We start from the raw sequence: 12,975 nt of genomic DNA on the forward strand, positions 1-12,975 counted from the left end.
AGCTGCACTCACTATTCTGCTGGTGGAGTCACTGTGTACATACATTACATTACTTATCCTGTACTGATCCTGAGTTACATCCTGTATTATACTCCAGAGCTGCACTCACTATTCTGCTAGTGGAGTCACTGTGTACATACATTACATTACTTATCCTGTACTGCTCCTGAGTTACATCATGTATTATACTCCAGAGCTGCACTCACTATTCTGCTGGTGGAGTCACTGTGTACATACATTACATTACTTATCCTGTACTGATCCTGAGTTACATCCTGTATTATACTCCAGAGCTGTACTCACTATTCTGCTGGTGGAGTCACTGTGTATATACATTACATTACTTATCCTGTACTGCTCCTGAGTTACATCCTGTATTATACTCCAGAGCTGCATTCACTATTCTGCTGGTGGAGTCACTGTGTGCATACATTACATTACTTATCCTGTACTGATCCTGAGTTACATCCTGTATTATACTCCAGAGCTGTACTCACTATTCTGCTGGTGGAGTCACTGTGTACATACATTACATTACTTATCCTGTACTGATCCTGAGTTGTATCCTGTATTATACTCCAGAGCTGCACTCACTATTCTGCAGTCTTTACAGCAGAAATCTCCCAGCAATCCTGCTTGTTCTGGGGATTTACATTCTGGGAAGTGTCGTGGTGTTTTTGCCCCAGGTTTTGTACAGTCGTGTGATGTCTATACTGGTTGTAGAACTAGTGATCTGGGTGAGCACCGCTATCATTTGGGTAATGTTTAGATTTACACTTGGCTTCTTATCTGGAGCTAATACTTGGCTTCTTCTTGTTTTGCAGATATTTCCAGACCTTTGTTCTCTTCAGGTGAGTCTCTCTTATTTCTACAACCATTTTGCTGTCTTCATAAATTGTCTAAAGTTATTTAAAAGTTCTGTGAAGTTTTTTTTGGGCTGCTTCTGACCATATGAGCGGAGTTCCTCCAGAAGTTTCGGTCTCGTGTTTGGATCTTCAGGTTTCTCACGGTTTTGCTCTTGGTTGCTGTTCTGGTCTCCATCCATCTTGTCGTCCTCTTCATCTGATCCCTTCACCCCTGAGCATAGTCTTTTCCAATAAGTTGGTTCGCCATTTTCTTTTCTTATTTAAATCGGTTTAACAGTTTATTTTGATTATTTTCTAAATATGTTTTTGCGTTTTCCTGATACAGAGCTCCAAATCTTCTGCATTGACATGTAAATTGCATTTTTTGTAAATTCTGTTTTCCTGTGGCCACCAGTAGGGGGAGCTGACGGCATAAATATACAACTCCGTATGCAGTAGGCTCTTAAGCTCCCCCTAGTGCTGGGTAGAGGAAGCTAGTATTTTATTATTTAACGTAGTCTTTGCCAGGGATTTGGAACTTTGTAACTCAAGGCTGATAGATTTTACCTGCACTGATCCATTGTAACAGACTATGAGGACTGGAGAGAGATATGTGCTGCTGTTGTGTTTAGCTGGCAGAGTTAAATAGAATGAATACAATTGTAACAAACCCTCCGCTGTGTTCAGAACGGGTTTTCGGCCTCTAGATATAAACAAGAATGTTTCCATTCATTGACAGCAAGCAGGCATCTTGAAGGGGGTGAGAAATTGAAACAAAGAACCTTACAAAGTTGCTGTTTTTTTTTCGGAAGCTGAATACCTACAAACATCTGTCCGTTGATTTCAATGGGAAATACGGCGTACTGTTCTGACAGGGCGTAAAAAAAAAAACGCTCACGAAAAAGAAGTGCATGTCACGTCTTGAGCCGTTTTTCATTGACTCTATAGAAAAAACAGCTCCAAAAACGGCCGTAGAAGCGCTGCGAAACGGCTGTTTTTGGAGTTGTTTTTCTATAGTCAATGAAAAACGGCTCGAGACGTGACATGCACTTCTTTTTACGGAGCGTCGGAAAAAAACGCCCCGTCGGAACAGAACGCCGTATTTCTCATTGAACTCAATGGGCAGATGTTTGTAGGCGTTCAGCTTCCGATTTTTCGTCCGTTTACGGCCCGAGAAACGGCTGAAAATAAGCCGTGTGAACACACCTGTATAACGCTCCGGCACTATTAGAAGCTGTGGACTTTAGGTGTAATGGCCCTTTAAGGTCTGTAATAGGTTTGTCGCCTCCAGCAATATACGCTTATAATGGAGGTTGTCTAGAATTAGAAGAAAGGGGGGGATGGGGACTAAAAGTTACATAGTGGAAGGAGCAGGGTCCTCCAGCAGCACAGAGTATTTCAGAGGAGAAGCGTGCTGATCTTGTGGGAGGTTATTATATCTAATAAACCTTAGTATTTCACAATTCTTGTGTTGCTGGTGACTTGCAGCTGACATTACTCCCGCTCTCACAGGTGACCTGATACTGGGTGGTCGCAGAGTCGTGCGCTTCTCTGGAGCTGCGGACTTTAGTGTAGTGATATGGAGCTGTTTTGTGTTACTCTATGGGCAGGTTTCCTGTCCGTGGTAACGGCGCGGTCACAGCGGTCTCATATCCACAGACGAGGGATTCGCTGCTTCTATGGGAAGCGGTCATGGCGGTTCTGCGCCGTTTTTTCATGCAGTTTTCCCTCTGTGTTTTTGTAGCAGAGAAGCTGCAGTGTTCGTTTCAAGAAATCACGGCGAGGTGGCCACAGACATCCATAGAACCCATAACCTGGTCCTGCTCACACAGCTGCAGTTTGTTTTTAGCAGCTCTGGTACATTGTAACAATCAGCCTGGACTCCAGGACAGAAGAGAGGTTTGTGCTGATGTGTTCAGCTTATCACAGAGGACTGGATGTCATTGTAGCAAATGCTCAGCTGTGAGAAGTACTAGGAGTTTTCAGTCACTGTCTGTAGATCAGAATGATCAAGTAAGCAGAGATCTTGAAAATGGTGAGGAATTGAAACACTAAGAGAGCTGCGTTACGTAACATAAGACTGGACCGGCCCTTTACGTCGGCCGCTCCTATGACTGCTGCCCCCCCCTGTATGTGACTTGTTTGCCCCTGGGGTACATTGACCATTATTTGGGTGCATTTCCCACGTTGTGTGAAGGTTTGGATATCACGGGATATTTCGCGTTGGCGGGCGGTGACTGATGTGGTCATCGTCTGCGTGGGATTAGGAGAGAATAGCTGTAGGACAGTCGTGTGCGCTCGGCCGCGGTCACATCCAGCGCTCATCGCTCTCCACGCTCGACGTTATCTGTACCGTCCAGTTCACATGACATGATGGCGGCTGACAGTGAAGAGGATGCTGAGGGGGGGGGGGGGGTGTCATACACATGGGATCAGTGATGGCTGCATCATATCTGTGCCTGGTCCTATGTATATACTGCACTACAGAAAACATGGACGCTGTGGATTTTATAGGGACGGCTCGTATCATTGTGCGCAGTTTGTGATTTTCTGTATACTTGTCTACTCTCCTGGATTGTCTTCTGCCGGAACAGGACGGTCTACCACACTACCACAAACTGTTTGCAGCTACCACTAGGGGGAGCTTGCTGCAATGTATTTACATAGCTTCTATTGAATTCAATTCGAGCTGTATATATATATATATATATATATATATATATATATATATATATATATATATATATATATATATATATATAATATAGCTATGTAGTGAGCTCCCCCTAGTGGTGGCTGCAGGCAACAGAATATTGTTTTGCAACTCTATGGGAGCTGTATATATCTGTATGTAGTGAGCTCCAACTACTGGTGGCTCCAGGCAGCAGAATGTTATGTAACTCTATGGGAGCTGTAAATGTCTGTATGTAGTGAGCTCCAACTAGTGGTGGCTGCAGGCCACAGAATGTTATCATCTAACTCTATGGGAGCTGTATATATCTGTATGTAGTGAGCTCCCCTAGTGGTGGCTCCAGGCAGCAGAATGTTATGTAACTCTATGGGAGCTGTAAATGTCTGTATGTAGTGCGCTCCAACTAGTGGTGGCTGCAGGCCACAGAATGTTATCATCTAACTCTATGGGAGCTGTATATATCTGTATGTAGTGCGCTCCCTCTAGTGGTGGCTGCAGGTAGCAGAATGTTATCATGTAACTCTATGGGAGCTGTATATACCTGTATGTAGTGCGCTCCCTCTAGTGGTGGCTGCAGGTAGCAGAATGTTATCATGTAACTCTATGGGAGCTGTATATACCTGTATGTAGTGCGCTCCCTCTAGTGGTGGCTGCAGGTAGCAGAAAGTTATCATGTAACTCTATGGGAGCTGTATATACCTGTATGTAGTGAGCTCCCTCTAGTGGTGGCTGCAGGAAGCAGAATGTTATCATGTAACTCTGTGGTGATGAAGGGATTTGTGGGACGCTGCTGACACTCTTGTTTATTGTGGGTGTCACTGATGAGTAAAAGAGTCTCATCGGCTATTATTGGGGCGTGACTTGTAGGTGGAGTTTACAGGCAAAAAAAATTCCAACTCAAAATTATTCTTAGACGTAGGTAAGTCTGATACATGATAAACCTTTTCTACTCTACACTACGTAGACTAATGTACTTGGAAGGGTTAACAAAGCCCAAAATAATAATGAGGATAAAATGACGGACTAGGTAAATCTTTTCTGCCATCGCCATCTATATTCATCTGTAAGAAACATTCAGATGAGATTTCTTGCAGGAAATATAAATAAGAGAAATTGGGATAGAGATATTTATACTTGGACAAAACCTCCGTTCTTTACACTGCTGCTGGATTCGAGAACTGGAAAGAGAGTACACAATAGGAAATTATATATATTTTTTATAAAGTGTCTTGTGTTCTGACTAGGCAGCGTTATTTCTAATAATTTTGAGATCCCCTTTCACTTCTTTGCCGTATATGTACGGCGGAGGCGGCGAAGTATGGAGCGCGCTCTCACCCCGCTCTATAAGTTGAGCATTTCGGCTGTATGAAACAGCCGATACTAAACTGCAACGCACGGAATCTCACACATTCAACATTCTAAGTCGTTAGAATGAGGAGGGCGGCCCCTGCAGACGTCCTGTCACCCCCCCTCCCTGTGACGCGACCGCGGGTTGCCGATGTTAGTCATGGCAGCCTTGGGGCCTAATGAAGGCCCCCAGGTCTGCTGTTTTTGTGCTCTTACTGAGCCCTGCCGGAGGCTTGATAGGAGCGTGTCAACATCATGATATACTGCAGCATATCGTGCAAGCAATCCAATGATCGCTTGTTCTAGTCCCCTGCGGGGACTAATAAAAAAAAAAAGTCTAAATCAGTTTTTTTTAATATAGAAAAATAATATGCAAAAAAATAACAAAACTGGTATCGCCGCGTCCGTAAAAGTCTGAGCTATTACAATATAACGTTATTTAACCCACGCGAAGAAAAAATTAGACGCCACAATCGCTGTTTTTTGGTCTTCTCTCCCACAAAAAATGGAATAAAAAATGATCAAAAATAATCCTGTACCCGAAGACCGTACCAATAGAAAGACCGCTCGTCCCGCAAAAAATAAGCCCTCGCACCGCTCAATCGACGCACAAGTAGAACCGTTCTGGCTCTCGTGTGGCGACACGAAACAAACTGTAAAAGTAGTAAAACAAACACAAAAAAAACGCTATAAATTTGGTATCGCCGTAATCGTACGGACCCGCAGAAAAAAGTTCACGTGACGTTTTTACCGCATTGTGATCGCAAACGAAAAGCCAAAAAAACAATGGGGGGGATCACTATTTTGTTCAGTTTCCCAGTACATTTTATGGTACAATAAACGGTGCCGCGAAAAACGACAACTCGTTCCGCAGAAAACAAGCCGCATACGGCGATATCGACGGAAAAAGAAAAAAAAGTTATGGAAGGTCGGGAGGAGAAAACAAAAAATGACTGCGGAGGGAGGGAGGGAAGGGGTTACAGACGATCGGACCGGTGTATATATCGCGGCTCAATGTTTTATACACAAGTAAAGATTCATCAGTCTATCGAAGAAAATGGTGGGCAGGCGATTATAAATATCGGGGACATGTTTGCGCCATTTACAGAAATATCCAGGACCGCCATGTCTGAGCAGCTACAGAATAACGGGGCACATTATATGAGGTCAATTTTGCCGATTTTCATGGCTTCCCCTTCTGTCTCGTGCGCACAACCGTGTTTGGTCCGTGGAAAGCGAAGACATGTCGTATTTCTCCACGGATCGCAAAATTGGGTCACCCGCTAAAGGGAATGGGTTCGTGAAAACTATTGAGTGCCACTCTGATGCCGTGAAACACTACCCAAGTGGCACTCAGTCCGGTGCAACTGCACTTATTGGTTGGCCTTAGGCCATGTTCACACCGGGTTCTGTTGCCACATTTCGGCGCTATTTGTCCGCTGAAAACTTACGTTTAATACTTCCAACTTCAATAGGAATCTGTGCCGTTTTTATACACCTGGTGCAGTTTTTGACATGGAATTTAAATTGGCGTGAGAAAAAATATAAAAAATTCATGTTCAGTCTCGAAGAATTTTTCTTGCCAAATTTTCCCATTGAAGTCAAAGGGAGGCTTTAAAACGCTGTCCAAAAACGCTTGATTCCTTTTTTTTTTTTAGCTGTGTTTGCATGCGTAGCCGGGCGCAATATACGCGACGTGTCTTTTTAGGCCAGTGCATTTTTGTTGATGCATAAAACACAGGCTGAAAAACGCACGTTCATTAAAAACGGCAACAAAAAAAACCAAAAACAAACGCCTGGTTTTGGCCGCAGCCTGCACATCCGGGTGATTTTTTTTTTTCCTCCTGGAGGCGCCTGTCCCTTTAAATCCGAGTCTGGGGTGAGATTAGCATGTTAACAAGGTGTATGCAAATGAGCGTCCCGCAGACCCCGCCTCCATCACACCGGCCCTCGGCGCCCCGCCCTCCTCCTCTCCAGCGCCGGGGATCGCACAGTCTCATTACCGGGATGCGGCGTGTGGCCGGCGGCTGCGGGCAGGAGCGGCCCCGTCTGTGGATGTGGTAGCCCGGCTCCGGTGCTGCCGCCATGCCGTTTAGGTCCTCCGCCATCCAGCGCTGAGTCTCCCGCCGTGTGTCTTATGTGGCTGGAAGTGTCCGGGCGGCCGGGCCCCGAGCAGACAGGTGCCGTCATCTCTATGGAGAAGAGCGGCTGCAGCCCATTCCCGATCTGCTGGGCTAAAGGTAATTACAGTGGCCCCTCCACACGCGCAACCCGGGGCCCCACCACTGATTGCTTAACCCTGTGTAGCCTGGACCTTTAAATCCTCCTATGACAACAGTGCTGGGTAATAAGGGGTTAATCAGGGCTCTTTAGGTCAGGCTGTTAACCCCTTACATCTTGGCTCTGACATAGTAGCAGTGCCCGGAGGGTCAGTTTGTTAACCCTTTCCATGGCTGCACCTTTAGATCCATCTCTGACAGGGCAGCGGAGTGGTGTTAACCCTTTACTGGTCATGACTCTCAGCGTTGGTTTTGACATGTTTATTAACCCTTTACTGGTTGCACCTTTAAATCCTGAATTGACCGAATACTTTTGGGTCAGGAGAGGTTAAACTGGGCACTGCCGGTGGGGTCGTTGGGTAATACAGAAAGGTGCCATAATAACCCTGTATTGGCAACCTGCTGGGATAAAGGGTTAATTGATGTGCTGCAGGTGGAGCGTGTTCTTGATTACAGTGAATTAACCCCTTACAGATCCGTTGTTAACTGGGAAAAAATTTTTGGAAGGCGGTTTTGGGTTAACCCTTCTGTATGATCTGCCTGCAGTAAGTGTGGGGGGGGGGGGAAGTAACGTAGATTTTTAACCCTTTCCTTGTTCTGCAGTATGTCTTAAGCCGTGACTGGTTAGAATGAGTGAATTTGTGCGCCTCAGTATTAACCCTTTGCACGCCTTATGGTGTTTGTCGTACAGTCCGGAATAAACAGGTTGTTAGCGGGTGCAGGTGGACGGTGCGCGCAGCGCTGACCCTTTGCAGGTCCCCCACTGAACATCCAGCAAAGCCGCCTGGGTCGATAAGGAGTTAACCGCTGCTGAGCAGGTGGAAGGCGCTGATTTTGTTAACCCTTTGACTACCGTTTTCTGGGCTCACATCCTCTCTCCTGTGTGGCCTTTTGTTTGTCCTATGAACGAGGATCCTGTTTCCGTCGATGCGGCGAGTAACAAAGGGCGAGAGAAATCCGACGTCTGCCAGGATATCACAATCTCTGCCGTTTATTGCGGCCGGACGATGACACGTGAATTATTCATCCGCTCGGAGTTCATTCATAGCCCGGGTGACGTGCAGGACCCGGCCTGTGTGCGTTCCAGCAGTGCTAATGGATGACATCATCAGCGGTGGCTTTTGTCGTTCAGCCGGTGTGTGGTGTTTTGGCGGCGGGATTATTGGGAGACGGCGACCACGCGCGTCTTCATCCTCATAACCATTAAAAGAGCTTACACCCCCCCCCCCCTTATTTACACCTATAGGGATGGAGACGGCGCCTCCGAGAGTCTCTGCCGGGCAGTTTAAGGTCACCACTGCCACCTCCAGATTAGATGAGACAATGTCATTAAAACTGGATTTTGCCAGTAGGATGCGGAGAGGGAGGACGCGGATGCCAGGCCTGGATACAGGGCGACATTACAGAACCTGACCGTGGCGGGACGTCTCCTAGATATGACGCAGACCTGCGTCTACTGCGAGAGGACCTCATGCAGCATCGAAGGCCGTGCCCAAACTGTACCTCTGGTGCCACCTCTACGTGCGGGCAACATTGTAGTATTTTCCGTTGCATTATACAGATATTAGGCTCTGGCAGCACCGCCGTGGAATACGCTTGTACATGATTCCTGCAGGGGAAGTGTCGTCTTACATGCCGGCCATATACATGAGCAGGACCTTATGTTACGTTGATGGGACGGGTTTGTCAGCGCAAAAGTCATTATTTTTTTTTCATCGCCTGTGACTAATAGCGGTGAGTGTGGTCCCTATGACGTTCATATGCCCTGATAAACTATAAGTAAGGGGGGCGGTCCTCATGGGGCGAGCCCTTTTACGTCGGGGATGCACACAGACGCACACAGACGCCATACGGGAAAAAAAACGCTGTCGTGCAACTTTTTCTCACTCACGTTTTCCTCTTGATATTTTGTAACAGAAGTCCCACAAAGTGGCAGGAGGGCGCACAGTTGTCTTGGCGATTGCGACTTTCATCTGTCATTATTCGTGGCGACTTTTGTTGTGCAATTCACCGTTGCACTTCTCGCAGCGACACAACTTTTCAACACTTTCTGCAAATTTGCCTGCGCAGCCAAGAATATTCGACAAGCCGCCATTCAGTTCCGGTGGAGGGTTCATTTCTCTTGCATGATGCAGAATGACCCCCCACTATATGATCGCCCACCCAAATCCTCTGTCCGCCTTTTGGTTTTCTATCGCTCCTGGAGTAGCAGGTAATTTCCGGATTATCAGATGGGAATCTATATCCTTTCGCAGGGTGTGTACATTTTTGCGCGCCCGTCACTACCGCTCTGTCCCATTAATATTTAACGAGGTCGGATGCTCGCACTTAACCTGTGTCCGGATCCCATTACTTTGCAGCGTTCTCAGCCCATTAATGTTTTGGCTAATGTTCTGCGTATCCCTCACTGTGAATTACTCTTCCCATCATGCCTCTGGGGAGGAACAGGGAGTCATGTGACCGCGCCGACGATGCTGGTGCAGAATATTGTATTCTGGGAATCGCAGGTCCATTGAGTAGTGAGATTTTTCTATGCTGCCATTCAGGCTGAGCTTTTGTTTCATTCTCGCTTCCATTAATAAATCCCATGTTGCTGTAAGTTGGCGCCTGCACAGCTGAAGAACTGTTACTGTGTTACAGGGTTGCACACTGGTTATCACTGGATACTGGACAAACAATGGTTAAAGGGATTCAGGTTTTATGTAAAAAAAAAAAAAAAAAAGTTAGCAAAAGTTCTACAACATTCTGATAGACTGTTTCAATTCATCATATTTTCATGACCTCTGCTTGTTGTCAGTGAATGAGAAGAATCCTCTTTATATCTACAGGCTGAAAACGAATCCTGACCCAATGCTTCTTACAGGTCGGGGTTTGTTACAATTGTATGAAATCTAGACCTCTTCTGTAAGGGCCTATTCACATCAGCGTTCGGTTGCATCGATGGGTTTCGTCACGGGAACCCATAAACGGAAAGGCAAACGGAAATCATGGCTTTCTGTCAGCATTACCATTGATTTTCAATGGTAATGCTTCTGTTTCTAATGGTTTCTGTTCGTCTCCGTTCTGTTTCTGTTTTTTTGACTGAATAGCGCGGTCGACTGCGCTATTATTTCTGCCCAAAAAATGGAAGCCGTACGGAAAGGAGACGAACTGAAGCCATTCGCAATGGAAACATTACCATTGAAATCAATGGTTATGCTGACGGAACCTAACGCTGATGTGAACAAGCCCTAAGCTGAACAGCCTGGACTCCAAACTGATACATTGTAACAAACTATCAGGACAGGAGAGATTTGGGTGTTTAGCTCACAGAGGATTGTCTAGACTGGATACATTGTAATAATTGTGACATGCAGGGGTCGTACAAATGATGAGGAATGGTAAAATAAAGAATATTGGAAAGTTTCAGGACATTTTATTACACAAAGATTTAAGGAATTTGAAGTCCCAGACAAAAAAAAACCCTTTAAGCTTTATCGGTCTGGAGTGTCCCTTTAAGTAGACGTGTTATTTAGGCTACAGAAATGCCAGGGACGAGATTTGCTGTAGTTTCAGATAAAAATCCTCATGTCCTAGAAAATCTGCAGCATAACAATTAAGGTTTGAGATGGTCCATAACAGAAGGATTGATTCCCCTATAATTCTCATACATTTTCCAGAAGAGAATCTCAAAAGTGGTGAATCTATTTGCAAATGCTTACTAGTGACTTGTGAAATGGGAATTGCACAAATTCCCCCACACAACTGTTTGCTAAGGGGTTGTCTGTGATGAGACCATACCTTTTACCATTTCGTATATTCATTACATTACTTATCCTGAGTTACATCCTGTATTATACTCCAGAGCTGCACTCACTATTCTGCTGGTGGAGTCACTGTGTACATACATTACTTATCCTGAGTTACATCCTGTATTATACCCCAGAGCTGCACTCACTATTCTGCTGGTGCAGTCACTGTGTACATACATTACATTACTTATCCTGTACTTATCCTGTGTTACATCCTGTATTATACCCCAGAGCTGCACTCATTATTCTGCTGGTGGAGTCACTGTGTACATACATTACTTATCCTGAGTTACATCCTGTATTATACCCCAGAGCTGCACTCACTATTCTGCTGGTGCAGTCACTGTGTACATACATTACTTATCCTGTACTGTTCCTGAGTTATATCCTGTATTATGCTCCAGAGCTGCACTCACTATTCTGCTGGTGGAGTCACTGTGTACATACATTACATTACTTATCCTGAGTTACATCCTGTATTATATTCCAGAGCTGCACTCACTATTCTGCTGGTGGAGTCACTGTGTACATACATTACATTACTTATCCTGAACTGATCCTGTTACATCCTGTATTATACACCAGAGCTGCACTCACTATTCTGCTGGTGGAGTCACTGTGTACATATATTACATTACTTATCCTGTACTGATCCTGAGTTACATCCTGTATTATACACCAGAGCTGCACTCACTATTCTGCTGGTGGAGTCACTGTGTACATACATTACATTACTTATCCCGAGTTACATCCTGTATTATACTCCAGAGCGGCACTCACTATTCTGCTGGTGGAGTCACTGTGTACACACATTACTTATCCTGTACTGATCCTGAGTTACATCCTGTATTATACCCCAGAGCTGCACTCACTATTCTGCTGGTGGAGTCACTGTGTACACACATTACATTACTTATCCTGTACTGATCCTGCGTTACATCCTGTATTATACTCCAGAGCTGTATTCACAGTTGTACAGGCTTTGAATCATAAATCTCCCAGCATTGCCTGCTTGTTCATGGTCTACATAAAGCTGCTCTGGTGATTTACATTCGAGGAAGTGTCGTCTTTACACCAGTCACTATATAATATTCTAATGTAGGGGAGAATGAACTGCCCCCCCCCCCCCCGGTGTATTATAGGGGATCAGCTGGGCTCTTTGGGGTGTTTCTGTTAAGTTTGTGTGCCCCTTCACTAAAATCTCTACAAAATAAATCGCAATGTCCGTTTTGAGTTCTCTAAATTCCTATTCACTAATCTTGAACAGGTAAATTACTGCGGTTGAGTGAAAAGCAAAACATGTCCTGTGTGAACAGAGCCCTAAACTGGTCTGCAGTGCTGGGAGTCTCCTGCTCGGTATACTGCGGGTGTAGGTTTACCAGGTCCTTGTACTGATGAGGGTGCTGGTCCGTGAGACTTTGGTTGGTGCAGGGTTAACGCGCGGCGCAGCTTATGTCCCGTCTCTCTAGCGGTTGCTTATTTTGGATCCTCGTCTATAGGAGGATCTGTTACCCCGGCTGAGATGTTAGTTTTATTCCTACATGTTCAGTCCAACCTCTTTTCCTCTCAACACTTCTTTTGTGAGGACGGATGACATGTGGTCTGTTTATCTGCTAGTTTTATCCCGCTGCGATCAGCGTAGCGGCCCCAACCTGGAGGACGCGCGATATAAATAACACCAAGATATAAAGGGGAACCCCAACCTGATCTATAGCGGACATATAAAATACATATGTAATGAGAGCCACCCTCCTGTACTGGAAAATCTCAAGAATTGGAGCTGCAGTGTAAAGCATGGGACAAAAAGTGAATTTTAGACCACCACAGACTCCAAGAGACAATGCAGCTAATCTGAAGTCACTGATCATAGATGTTCCCTATGCAGAGATCTATCTATCTCATATCTATCTATCTCATATCTATCTATCCTATCTATCTATCTATCTATCTATCTATCTATCTATCTATCTATCTATCTATCTATCTATCTATCTTTAGAATATCACCAAAAAGTTAATTTA

At 45.1% G+C, this 12,975-nt stretch overlaps 1 protein-coding gene across 4 annotated transcripts in view; it reads left to right on the forward strand.

Annotated features, from left to right (window-relative positions):
* The first annotated feature begins 829 nt into the window (after positions 1 to 829).
* LOC142651247 (focal adhesion kinase 1-like) overlaps positions 830 to 12,975 on the forward strand; it is a 77,827-nt gene continuing 65,681 nt past the window's right edge. For 3 of the 4 annotated variants that reach the window (XM_075825691.1, XM_075825690.1, XM_075825694.1), the window contains exon 1: positions 6,878 to 7,124. In XM_075825691.1, coding sequence (XP_075681806.1) covers positions 7,022 to 7,124 — 103 coding nt within the window. In that variant the 5' untranslated portion in view covers positions 6,878 to 7,021. Of the gene's footprint in view, positions 852 to 6,877; positions 7,125 to 12,975 lie in introns of those variants that run through there. The other variant, XM_075825692.1, reaches the window with a different exon arrangement.

The sequence above is a fragment of the Rhinoderma darwinii genome, chromosome 5, assembly GCF_050947455.1.
Source record: "Rhinoderma darwinii isolate aRhiDar2 chromosome 5, aRhiDar2.hap1, whole genome shotgun sequence".
Taxonomy (NCBI): Eukaryota; Metazoa; Chordata; class Amphibia; order Anura; family Rhinodermatidae; genus Rhinoderma; species Rhinoderma darwinii.